The 12,015-nt window shown below is 31.6% G+C and overlaps 2 protein-coding genes across 2 annotated transcripts; one reads left to right on the top strand and one right to left on the bottom strand.

The window, feature by feature from the left end:
- Positions 1-1,055: 1,055 nt before the first annotated feature.
- On the top strand, positions 1,056-3,428 carry LOC107933614 (two-component response regulator ARR6). The gene is made up of 5 exons (XM_016865876.2): positions 1,056-1,640; positions 1,744-1,820; positions 1,958-2,035; positions 2,148-2,218; positions 2,909-3,428. Exons 1-5 carry the CDS (start codon positions 1,523-1,525, stop codon positions 3,195-3,197), a joined length of 633 nt encoding a protein of 210 aa, XP_016721365.2. The 5' UTR covers positions 1,056-1,522; the 3' UTR covers positions 3,198-3,428.
- A 5,736-nt stretch (positions 3,429-9,164) lies between these two features.
- On the bottom strand, positions 9,165-10,888 carry LOC107933662 (uncharacterized). The gene is made up of 3 exons (XM_016865932.2): positions 10,597-10,888; positions 10,443-10,503; positions 9,165-10,350 (listed from the first exon to the last, which is right to left on the bottom strand). Exons 1-3 carry the CDS (start codon positions 10,669-10,671, stop codon positions 9,443-9,445), a joined length of 1,044 nt encoding a protein of 347 aa, XP_016721421.2. The 5' UTR covers positions 10,672-10,888; the 3' UTR covers positions 9,165-9,442.
- Between the last annotated feature and the right edge of the window lie 1,127 nt (positions 10,889-12,015).

Below are 12,015 nucleotides of genomic sequence, written 5' to 3'. Positions count from 1 at the left end.
GATTTTTTTTTGTTTCTTGCCCGATGAACTATTATTAATAATAGCAAGAAAATTAAATTTAAAACTTAATTTAAAAAAAAAAGATCCACTTTAATAAAACTAAAAGGAAGTACTTTGGAATTCAAACAATTATCCCAAAACTGGAAGTTTTCATGTATGTTCTTATAATTCTTTTATATATATATGATTACTTCATTAATTGTCAACTTTGTAACTTTCATTTTAAAATACTATAAATAAGAGATTTTCACATCCGGTGATAAGATTTTTGCTACTTTGACTTTCTATTTCTCAAAATTCTCTCTATGATTGTCTCAAATTTTTTTTTTGTTTAGTCATATTATTAATCACAGTTCCTTTTCTTCACCGTACCAATCATCTACCATTATACTTAATGTTATAAAATCTATTCCAATCTTCCTCTATGTCTTTTTTTTGCTACATTTATTGCTTGCAATGCTTCCTCTGTCAATTAAAGAACCTTCTACAACCGTGACACTCAAGTCCAATGGTGACTTGATTTTCTAAGTCCTCACTCCATAATGACATTGGCCGCCTATCGAGTTTTTCATGGGAACTTGGTTTTTTTTACCTCGTTGCAACTATTCATTCTGTTTAGGAATTCATCTACTACCGCATTAAAGTTTATACATTGATGTTTGGGTGTGCCATGTTCATACCGCAATCTCTTCTTTGTTTCCTTTTAGGTGGGTTCTCCACCTTTGTCTTCTAGGAGAGCTTTGTTTATTGCTTCCTTGGTTTTGTTGTAATTGTGGAATGAAATTATGAAGGAGAAAAGAAATGTTATGAATATGATTATGATTAAAAAATGTGAATGATTACATGGTTTACCTTTATGTAATTCAACCATACAGTGAAGGAGAGTGTTGAGTTATTCTTTTAAGACAAAAAGGCCATTTGATAAAACGGTGGTCAAAGAGATGACGCGTGGGAAAAAAAAAGCCCATCGAAACTGACCCACCAGTAATCCATGCCTGTTGGACAGAAAGACGGGAATTTTATTTCCATTTCCAAATACTACTACTAATTGTGCCGGTTTCAACTACTCTACGCTCTCAGTATCTATCAGACAGAGTCAAAGCCAAATCTAAAACCCGAAATCCTCTGTTAAATTTATTCTATACGATTTGTCTTCTGCCTCCATTTTCGGTGATTTTTACGTACAGGGTTAACACTGCCATTTACATTTTCTTTTTTCTTTACATATATATATACACATGGAAGTATTTAGTCAATTTGACAGGACAAGAGACAAGTGGGGGATAATGCTCCCTCTCCTGCTTTAAAAGATTTGCTAAGATCTTACTCTACGATATTGGATTTGGATGGATCTTCACAATCTTCGCCTTTACATCTCCTTTTTAAACACTCTTTCTCTTTCTTCTTTATTTAAAAATCCAAATCCAAACCCTTGTTTCCTTGTTTCTAAAACCACACATTTACACACACACACAGAGAGCCTCCTCTTCTTCTTTTTAACTCATCACTCTCATACTGGATTATGGAGGTTGCTGGTGAGGTTTTAGCATCTGAGTCTCAATTGCATGTTCTTGCCGTGGATGATAGTCACGTCGATCGTAAGGTTATTGAAAAGTTGCTAAAGATATCCTCTTGTAAAGGTACAGCTTAGTTTCCATTTCCCCACCTTGTTTTGGATCAATACTTGTGGGGTTTTGTTGATTTTGAAGATTGGGTCTGGTCTGATTCTTTGTTTTCGTGCAGTCACAACTGTGGAGAGTGGGGCAAGAGCCTTGCAGTTTCTTGGTTTGGATGAAGAAAAAGGGTCTCTGGGTTTCAATGTGAGTAGTTCTATCTGTTTGGGTTGCTACGAAAATAATAGAAAATTAAATAATAAAAATCAAACAAACTATTGAATAAAATATTAGATGAAATTTAGGATTGATTGTGTGTGGTGTTAAAATGGCTGCTATTACAGGGTTTGAAGGTGAATCTTATAATTACGGATTACTCCATGCCCGGAATGACTGGATATGAACTCCTCAAGAAAATCAAGGTCTTTTTTACTAAGTTTATTTGATCATTCTAATCCTAAAATTGATTTGAAGATGGAGATGAAACTATTGTGAATTCCATTACTGATTATGTTTCATTTGATGTTGGAACAGCGATCATCAACCTTTAGAGAAATTCCTGTGGTGATCATGTCCTCCGAGAACATCCTCACCCGTATTGATAGGTATATCTCCTAGTCTTAATTGAACGCCAGTATGTTCTGATGATTTTATCGGGAAATCAAATCTGTTTGGATCTGGGAATATATACCATATCTTGGCTATGACATTCATTTTGAGGAAATCTGGGGAAATTGATATTATGATATGCAAGTATTTTCTTTTTTTAGCCTAATAATCCCTTTGGCTTGAAGCTACTGGACGATAATTGAGATGAAGGAATATTGCATATGATAAGATTTATCAAAACATATCAGTCATTATAAGATTAACCCAAATCTCATGAGTACTGTAATAAGACAAAAATGATAAGATTCTATATTTTGTTTGAATTTTTTTGTGGGAAACAGACCACCCAAAATCTTGATAATAATGAAAGAATCACTTGTCTTTTCTCTTAAATAATATTCTGATTTTTATTCTCCGGATCTCCTGGTTTCTTTCATATTATATATATATATATTCTGTTTCACTGGAAATTATTGACGTTTCAGGCATTTTCTTTTATAAAATCAGAGATTCTGCATGACATATTTCAACATGTACATCAAAGAACAAAATATGTGGAGACCCTCACTTAAAAGAGACTGTTGGCATACTTTGAACCCTTGGTTGTTCTGAATCACTTTAGATAATGCATCTGCACTTTGCTTGATCATGCACAACTAGGCTAAAAACATTATTTTCATCTACAGCTGTTTGGAGGAAGGGGCGGAGGAGTTTCTAGTTAAGCCCGTGAAACTGGCGGATGTGAAACGGGTGATGAATGATTGCATAATGAGAGGAGAAACAGAGGGAAACAAAAGGAGAAGAGTTGACAAAAGAAAGTTTGAAGACGATAACCATGCTTCATCATCGTCGTCATCATCATCATCATCAATACCATCATCTCCGTCATCACCATTACCATCCTCACCATCGACTGCAGCAACCTCATCACCTCTGCATTCATTGAAGAGGGCAAAATTGCGCGACCATAACTAGTTCCCCTCATCCGTTTTTTCGATGGTAAATTTTTTTTTGTCAATATCCTCGCAATTTCCCTCATATGGATAACTTGTGTAAATGGCACTTATCAAGGCCTCTTTAGAAGCTGATAACAATTAATTAGGGCCTGAAACAGAGAAATGGAGATACAGTTGGTGTTATTTTTTGTTCCGTTTAGGTAAAAAAAAAAATTCATTAGAATCACAAAAATGATGGGCTTTTGTTTCTTATCTGTGTGCATAGTTATGAATTTGGTGGATTCTGATTTCGTTGCACCTTCCATAACTTCTGGGCACATGCTTGCCATATGTTATTCCAATTTTTACTCATATATTTTAATGTATACTTGTATAGAAATATTGATCCTTAAAATAATCACTCAAGATTGTATTACCTAACTTGCGAGAATGAGACATAAGTTATATTTTAATTTGATTTAATAATTACTAAAATGAACTTGAGTTATTGATAAAATCAAGTTTCAAGTTTAATCAAGCTGGCTCATCTTAAAATGAAAAATTTTCTAAGTTAAAGTCTTTTATAATTTATAAAATTTTAAATTAATAATAATAAAATTACATTTTAATTCTTCTAAAATAATAAAATTTTGATTTAACTTTTTAAAAATGATAAAGATACAGTAAAATTATAATATTTATTATCGTAAAAATATATAATTTAATTTTAACTCTCTCAAAATTTTTTTCGAGCGACTCGTTAATTTTATCAAATCTTTTATTTTTAATATATATTTTAATTGTTTTTATGTTATTTTTCTTTAGTATATATTTTTAACCTTAATTTTAATTATTCGGTTAAACTTAAACTGTTCAAACTTGAATATGAAAATTAATAAATATATTTAATTAAGTTTGAGTGATTCGATTATATCTTGAGTCAACTTTAAACTTAAAATTAAATACTGGCTGGAGCTTAAATCAAGTATGGAACTCTGAATTTCGATCGAGCTTGGCTCAACTACATCTTTATTCTTAATTTCGTTAAAGAAATGGTGATACGTCATCTTCCTCCAATATTATTCACGTGATCATAAATCCATGTCCTTAAAATAAAATGGAAAGCCACTTGTATTTGTTTTTTCTTTTACATTACAAATTAAAAGAAATATTTTGGCAATCTGGTTAGGGTTTAGCTAAATTCTAAAAGAAAAGGGGAAAAATCTTGGTAATTACCAAAGCTATTGTGTTGATGAGAAACTATTTACTTCCAATAGACTTCGATTTAAATACAGTCACAAATATTGGGGTTTTTTTTCAAATATGATGTTGAGGATTATCTAGGAAAATAGCACCGACGAAGCTGCACAATCAGCCATTCCTTCCTTTTTTCCTCTTTCAAATGTTGCCATTGGATCCAAATTGTGAGAACTTTTTTAACATTTTAAACTATGTTTCATATTAGGTGGTAGTAGTAGCTTATAAATTGGAGATGATCTGTGATTCATCTTCACAGTTGAGAATAGAAGTTTTTGCATGCTGGGAAAGAATTCTCCCTTTACAATATTAATTTTGTGTATTTCATTTTTTTATGGTTTGAATCGAACTCCCCAATCTTCATTGTTAACTTTTTAAATGCTTTGTTGAAGTTTTGATTGAGAAGAGCTAACTGCTCCTGTGAGTCTTCAATGGTAGTTTCCCCTTCAATTATATTTGGGCCTGCAATTTGCTATTTGCAATTTGCAATGCTGCATTCTTTTTTGCTTTATGCTTACTCTTTTTGGTCTATTCAAGGGTCATCTTGCAAGTTTGCAATGAACTAACGAGTTCATCAATCCTCATTGTATCAATATACTTTGCTACTCTTTTTTCTTATAAAGATGTAAGCACCTTTTTTACCAATTTAGCATTGGAATACTCTTCATCAAAAGCAAATGCTCGAGTTGTGATGTCAGACACCTTTGCATAAAACTCAGTATTCTTCAAAGTCTTAAACTTAGTTATCAGCATCTCGAGCTTGGGTTACTAATGTATTGGTTCCTTCATGAATAATTTCAAAGATGGTCCAAGCTTTTCTGTCACTGAACTAGATTGAATAGAAAAAAAGTTCGTCAAGTTCTCATAATGAACTAGGCAAGTGCTCTGATATATAAAACAATGAACAGACCCTCTAAATAGACATGAATTAGCTTGTCAATGATACAATCAATGTGAAGCTTTATTTTCTTAAAACCAAGTTTAATCAAATTGAATGAAATAATTGAAATAATCACTTTTAGAAATTAAAATCTCTTTAAAAAAAAACTCAATTACATCAAAAGTCATTTAAAAATCCTCGTTTAACTTGAATATTTTCACGTTTTAACTCAATAAAATGTTACAAAAAAATCCTCACATTAAAAAAATTCAAAAAATTTAAATAAAAAAAAAGCCAACCAAATGACAATTACACCATGTATCAATGTAACTAGCACTAACCGTTTGAACTATAGATTAAAAAAAAAAAAAGCATGCGAGGCATACGCCTGTTTCCACAAAACGGAGGACTCTTTTCTCTCCACAGATTTGTCACGCTTTTATGCTATATCTCGAAGACCCAAGGCTTGATTACACGATTAGCCACGTATACGAAGCAACTATTTGTCTAAATGGCAAGTTTGAGGTCCATTAAGACAGTTTCATCTTCGTTTTATTCCCATTTACTTTCTTGGCATAAATTGGCACCTCAAAACAACGTGGTTTAATTTTTTTTCAGAAAAAAAAAAACACTTATCAAACAGAGCCGCCATTTGAAAATTGTTCTAAACTGTAGATATAGATATATCTCTCCCATTATTTTTATCCTCTTTTCAGCAAAGCTCAACACTTGGGTATTTTATGATCGCATATAAAGGGTTGAAAAAAAATAGAATTTCTCTTTATTCTTATTTAGTTCCAACACAAAGTAGATAAACTTAATCATTTTTATTCCACCAGATATCGGTGTATTTTTATATATCATCCAAACCTTGACTTTCTTATCTTCAATTTATATATATATATTATTATAAATGCGTTCGACACAATTTATTACGTTTATACGCAAATGCTAATTTTTTAAATTATTAATATTTAATAGCTAAAAAATTTAAGTTAAGTGAATGAATAAATAAATAGGGCAAATATATATTTTAGTACTTAATCTTGGTTTCAAAGTTCAGATTGATACCTAAGTTTTTTTTTGGTCCAATTAAATACCAAAGTTTTAGGAAATTAAAGGAAAAATATAAAAAAATTAATATTCAAGAATAAAATTTTCCAAAATTGTTTGTAAATAATAAAACTCTAAAAAGTTCAACTAAAAACAATGATTTTGCTATCAAATCCTACCGCCGAAGAATGAATAAATTTAAATATATATATATATTGTCGATTTTTATATTTGCCTACTTTTTTTTGACATTTTTCTTTTTGAATTTTAAGTGTTTCCCATTTATCTCGAATTTTTCTTTTAACTTCTTTTAAATTTTTTAGATTTTCGATGTTGTTTGGAAATTTCAGAAAACTTTTATTTTATTTTTTTGTCATTTTAAAGTAAATTTCACCTTTTTTATTTTTAATATTTTTGAAAAAATAGAATTTTTATATTTTTTTATCCTTTTTAAAATTCATAAGCATTTTTTTTTATATATTTGCAAGTATATGATGACCTCGTGCCCAAGGAACTTAGAGGGGATGAAAAATAAATAATTAGTGATTAAATAGGAGCAAATGTTAGAGGGAAGAACTTAATTAATTTTAGAATTTCTTATTATTCAGGACATTTTATACTTGAGAGCCTCAAAAAAAATGCCAAAGCAATAAAAGAACTCACTTCCAGGAGTGATCCTATGTTCACAAGCCAAAGAGTTCAAACTTCAAACACATCACCATCATATATAAATCAATTTCTAGAGATCAATACCATGACAACGAATACAAATATACAATTAAGTACTCATAAGCCAAAGAGCATAGCGCAGAACCAAAGAAAAGGAGCAAAAATTAGAATTACTAGACAGATGGCATTAGAAAACAGTCATGCGTCCGTGCACGTGTAGGCAAACACATCCTATTTAGATCGACTCTTCATTAAGTACCCATGTTCAAAGCACATCTGATCATAAAAATGGGGATATGAACTTTCAAGACACTTTTCAAATACATGAAAAAACTTGGAAAAAAATAATCATACTTATGTCGGAGACATACCTGTATCTGACACGCCTTGAGTCCAAGTAACATGGAACACAACCATTGTAACAGAATGTTGGTAGCATATGACAGGTAGCATATGACAGTGAGAAACAAAGGGAATTACCAGATGACATTAGAAAACATTCATGTGTCCATGCACAAGTGTAAGCAGACATAAAGGCATAGAGGTATCAACATCAGAAACATCATGGTTGAGAAACAAGATAAATTAGATAATAGTTGAATTTGATCCGCGACACAAACAACAGAAACATCAAAAGGACAATTGTTTACAGTAGCATTTCTGTAACTAAGATATGTAGTATATTTGAAATTGGAATTCTAGTCTTCATCTGTCTTCGCCCTCAATATACAGCTTGTACAGACTATAAGAGTGGAATGTCGAAAGATTTCATAACAAGCCAACAACAGTAGCTATTCACCGTCATTTTTTTTTCAAAAACTTATTTTGGCTTTGCTTGGTACCAAGGATGGCAAAGAGTAAGGGTGGAAACTTTGTTAATCAAATGGTTAGGATTCATAATAATTTCCCTACTTTGTAGCTTAACCATTAGATTGAAATATTTTCACTCTTCTCCATCCTACATACCAAACAGAATCGAAATCTTTTGACATGCGTCAGCAAAATACTCGAGAAATGAGCCCTAAACCTTCCACAGGTTGAGCACATTTACTTACTAGATCTTTCAAAGAGAAAAGCTGAAAACCTAGAAAACTCATCCAGGTTTGGCATACTAAGATCAGCAATTTGCTCAAACATTAACACAATGATATACCAACAAATCCGTAAAATTATAAGATGCCTAAGCTTATAAAGTACCATTCCCATACTAGTAGTGGTCACTTACTTTTATCCTCCTTTTAAGTGCTGAATTTCTGAAGTATTGTATCCCCTACTAAAGATCATCAGTCATCTAATTTATCATTAAAGGAAAAGACCATAGAGAAAAAAATATTAGACGCAACTTTATTTAGCAGTGAGGACCGGCCTAGAAAGTTCAAAGTATTGCAAGAATAAAAGAAACCATGGCAACAGAACAGAGAAAATGGTATAAATTGAGACATATATAACAATGTCTTAGGATATCATATCTATCTAAAGAGACAGTTCAATATATGTTCTGGCAACTTTTGTGCAAAATTGAAAGAAATTTAATTACTAACCTCTCAACCGCCCTTCATTTAGACAGTTCAATATATGTTCTGGCAACTTTTGTGCAAATAAAAGTGTGATTATTGCATTTAGACAGCCATTCAAATTCTACATTTCGAAATTGTCAGCCTAAATGCAAACAAAAAATGTGCTCAAAAAGTAAAAGCAACCAGTTAACAAAAAATGTTTTCCCTTGTCCATCACCCATGTTCAAGTATCACTTAGGGGAAAAAAAATAGCATGCATAAATTACCAAAAGCACACATAGATTCAGCAGATGAAACAAGACAAATGTGAATATTCTCAGTAAATCTGACTTAGCGCACATACAATATCCTTTCTAGGATAAAAAGCTAAACCCAAATAAGCCTTACCTCAAAGTGAAAACAGCACACATCCGAGGTATTGAAAGAAACTAAAGCAGTCATATTAATTAATGCCAGGGGAATGCATTAAATGGGAAAAATATTACAGGAGAACGGTAATAAGCAGAAGCAGAACTTGAGCGATAAAACTACCAACAAAACTGAATACTCAAATATTCACTTGATATTAAAAGCATAATCAAATAAAATTCATAACTTTAATATAGAAACATAATAGTAGTTGGAAACACAGTGAGGCACAAAACTTATTATACTATTCATTATGTATTGAATTTCTATACCACCTTATCTATTCACATGCCAAGATGAGTACATCAACTCATGCACCAAACAGATAAGAACCAAACTCATAGAAACATAGCTCAATTCCCGGGTGCCAAAAGAGATAATGCTATACTCACATCTAAATCTACGGAAACCAGAGTCTATTACTAAGAAAACACACAATTAAGAAGGAACAAAGAAAAGAGTAATCCAACATACATAATTCGCGAACAACAGAAACTGCTCCTAAGACCTTGCAATCATGCTACAAGAACGAGCCAACAGCCTAGTCGTAAGACTGCCTCCTTGAACGCTAGCTTCAGCCTCCACAGGATCATTCTCATATGGCTTCCTGCAACCAGGACAACGCCCATCCTCCTCGAGAATCCTCTTGTGGCAGAAAAGACAGAGCCGGAAACCACATAAACAGGGCAAAAAACTTGAGTCCGTGAAATCCAAATCCTCGTAGCATATGGGACATGAGGATGGCACTGAAAACGCACTGTTACGCATCCATGACACCCCTCCTTGACCAAAACGCCGGTCAGTAGCTGGAAAACTTCGCTGCTTTGACAAATTAGGAAGAGTCTGCGGACGAAAAGTATCATCAGCCCTCCATGCCCTGCAGCTCCCTGTAGCCCTCTGCACCATTCTTGGACACTCAGGTTCAGAATTCTTCAAATCTGATCCTTCCCCATTCGAACCTAACTGGGGATTTGGCTCAAGCCCAGGGGTCGACCCTAAACAAAGGTTTTCCTTGTTATTCTCGTTTGGATCCAATTCTTGCTTGTCATCATCAGCAGCCAATGCATCAGCAACCGCCTCCCAATCATCCAAGCATCCATCACCGCCTTCCTCTTCCGTGATGCTACCGGAACAGCATCCACCACTACTTGTGCTGCTGCTGCTACTATTGGTGAAGCTTGTTCCGGAATCCATTCCTCCTAGCAGGCTGCTGCTCGTGTGGCTATTAGGAGGAAAAGACTCAGAATCGCTCTCATGTTGAACAGATACATTTTCTCCCTCTCCGTTAGCCTCAGCAGTTCCCCTCATCTCAAAGTTCTCCAAGGAACGGTCCTTTTCACCACGCTGAGTTTGCTTCGAGTCGCCATCGTTGGTTCCCTCCTTGCAACAAACCTTGTTCTTCACCGCACCTACTCAAAATCAAAATTGGAAAAAAAAATAATGATAATAACCATCAAAAACCCTAATTCAAAAAGGGCAAAAACACAATTCAATAACACACTTTGAGAAAGCCATTGCTCGCGGCGGGCATCGAGTTTGCACTGCTTCAATTTTGCAGACCTCTGAAAATACACAACGAAAAAAGAACATCGATAAAAAAAATTAAAAATTAAAAATCGAAAATGAAAATGAAAACAGTACAATGAAGTCCCTACTCTCTTCTTTCTGGAGATATCTTTGCAGTTAGAGGCTGAAGGAGAAGAAGTGTGGCTGATCGAATCAGATTCCATAGCTCCAATGAAGAAAACAGAGAGATTTTCTTAAAACAATTGGGAGATTAAGAAACCCTAATTTTTATATTTTTTTCAATTTTGTTGGAGTTTGTTTGAGAGAGATAAAAGAAAATGAAAATAAATAAATAAGGATAACGGAAACTCCTTAGCTTCGCTAACCCTTCCGATTCAACTGAACCTGCGAAAAAGGCCCAAGCCTCTCATTTATATACAATAATTAAAAATAAAATACCCTATTTTTATTTATGAAGAGGATTTTCCAATGATTAGATATTGCACATCCATTGGCTGAAAATAAAATTAGAAAAATATATTTTTTGAAATTCTAATATAAGATATAAGGTAATTTTTGTTTCTTTTGGCATTTCTTTGAAATAGGAAATTATTTCATATGTCACGATGTAAATTATAGAAATATCTTTAGTTGCATTCTTTTGCTGATTTTGACTTCTGGATGATGATATTTAAAACAGGTTTCAGGAATTATTTACAATAATTAATGCTTTATGTAAAAAAAGGAAGTATTAATTAACATAATTAATGCCATGTACAAAAATAAATCATAAAAGATTAACCACTTAAATTTTACTTTCAGTTTTATAAATTTGTTATTATTTAAATTATTGATGAAATAATATTTAAAAGATATAAACAATTTAAAAATATGCTTTAATCTTTTTAAATATAATATATTTGTAATATTCTCAATATAAAATTATCTCATAATTATGAAGAAAGAAAATTTGAAATATAAGGATATATATCATTATGGTTTATAAGTACAAAAGGCCCTTAAATATATATATTATGTATTCCGTGCTACAATTTTATAAAAAAATAATTTTATTCTTTTATTTAAGTTTTCATATTTTTTTTACATTTAAATTTATGTTTTTTTTTGTTAAAATAACCCAAAACAAGCAAAATAATAATAATAATAATAGCTAACTTTATTAACGTAATATTTACGGTAGTACCTTTTGCATACACATTAGTAGTTTATTATTTTTTAAAATATTAAAAAATACAAAATTTTATTAAAATCATTTTAATTTTTTTAAACATCCAAAAATGTTTAAAAAATTTAAAAATTTATTAAAAATTTGTTTACATTATTTAAAAATCAAATATTTATTTTAAAAATTCAAAATATATGAAATATTATAAATTTCTTCCATAATTTATTTTCTTCTTTTCTGTTAATTATTTTTTTAACATTATACAAACTAATTAGTTCTTTTTCATTAATTATTGCAACTAAAATCTTAAATCCCAATAAAATATTACAAATGAATCAACAAATAAATGAATAATCAAACTAATAGAAACTAGTTTTTTTTA

Source organism: Gossypium hirsutum, chromosome A09 (assembly GCF_007990345.1).
Source record: "Gossypium hirsutum isolate 1008001.06 chromosome A09, Gossypium_hirsutum_v2.1, whole genome shotgun sequence".
In the NCBI taxonomy this organism is placed as follows: Eukaryota; Viridiplantae; Streptophyta; class Magnoliopsida; order Malvales; family Malvaceae; genus Gossypium; species Gossypium hirsutum.
The sequence above is the reverse complement of the archived record's forward strand: the minus strand, read 5'-3'. Positions and strand labels throughout refer to the sequence as shown.

What these genes read in the sequence shown, in the direction of transcription:
- LOC107933614 (XM_016865876.2), top strand. Translation starts at nt 1,523, where the DNA reads ATGGAGGTTGCTGGTGAGGTTTTAGCATCTGAGTCTCAATTGCATGTT. An exon ending in AAAGATATCCTCTTGTAAAG is followed by an intron (nt 1,641 to 1,743) that starts GTACAGCTTAGT and finishes GTTTTCGTGCAG; the next exon opens with TCACAACTGTGGAGAGTGGG. An exon ending in AACTCCTCAAGAAAATCAAG is followed by an intron (nt 2,036 to 2,147) that starts GTCTTTTTTACT and finishes ATGTTGGAACAG; the next exon opens with CGATCATCAACCTTTAGAGA.
- LOC107933662 (XM_016865932.2), bottom strand. Translation starts at nt 10,671, where the DNA reads ATGGAATCTGATTCGATCAGCCACACTTCTTCTCCTTCAGCCTCTAAC. An exon ending in ATATCTCCAGAAAGAAGAGA is followed by an intron (nt 10,504 to 10,596) that starts GTAGGGACTTCA and finishes GTGTATTTTCAG; the next exon opens with AGGTCTGCAAAATTGAAGCA. An exon ending in CGAGCAATGGCTTTCTCAAA is followed by an intron (nt 10,351 to 10,442) that starts GTGTGTTATTGA and finishes GATTTTGAGTAG; the next exon opens with GTGCGGTGAAGAACAAGGTT.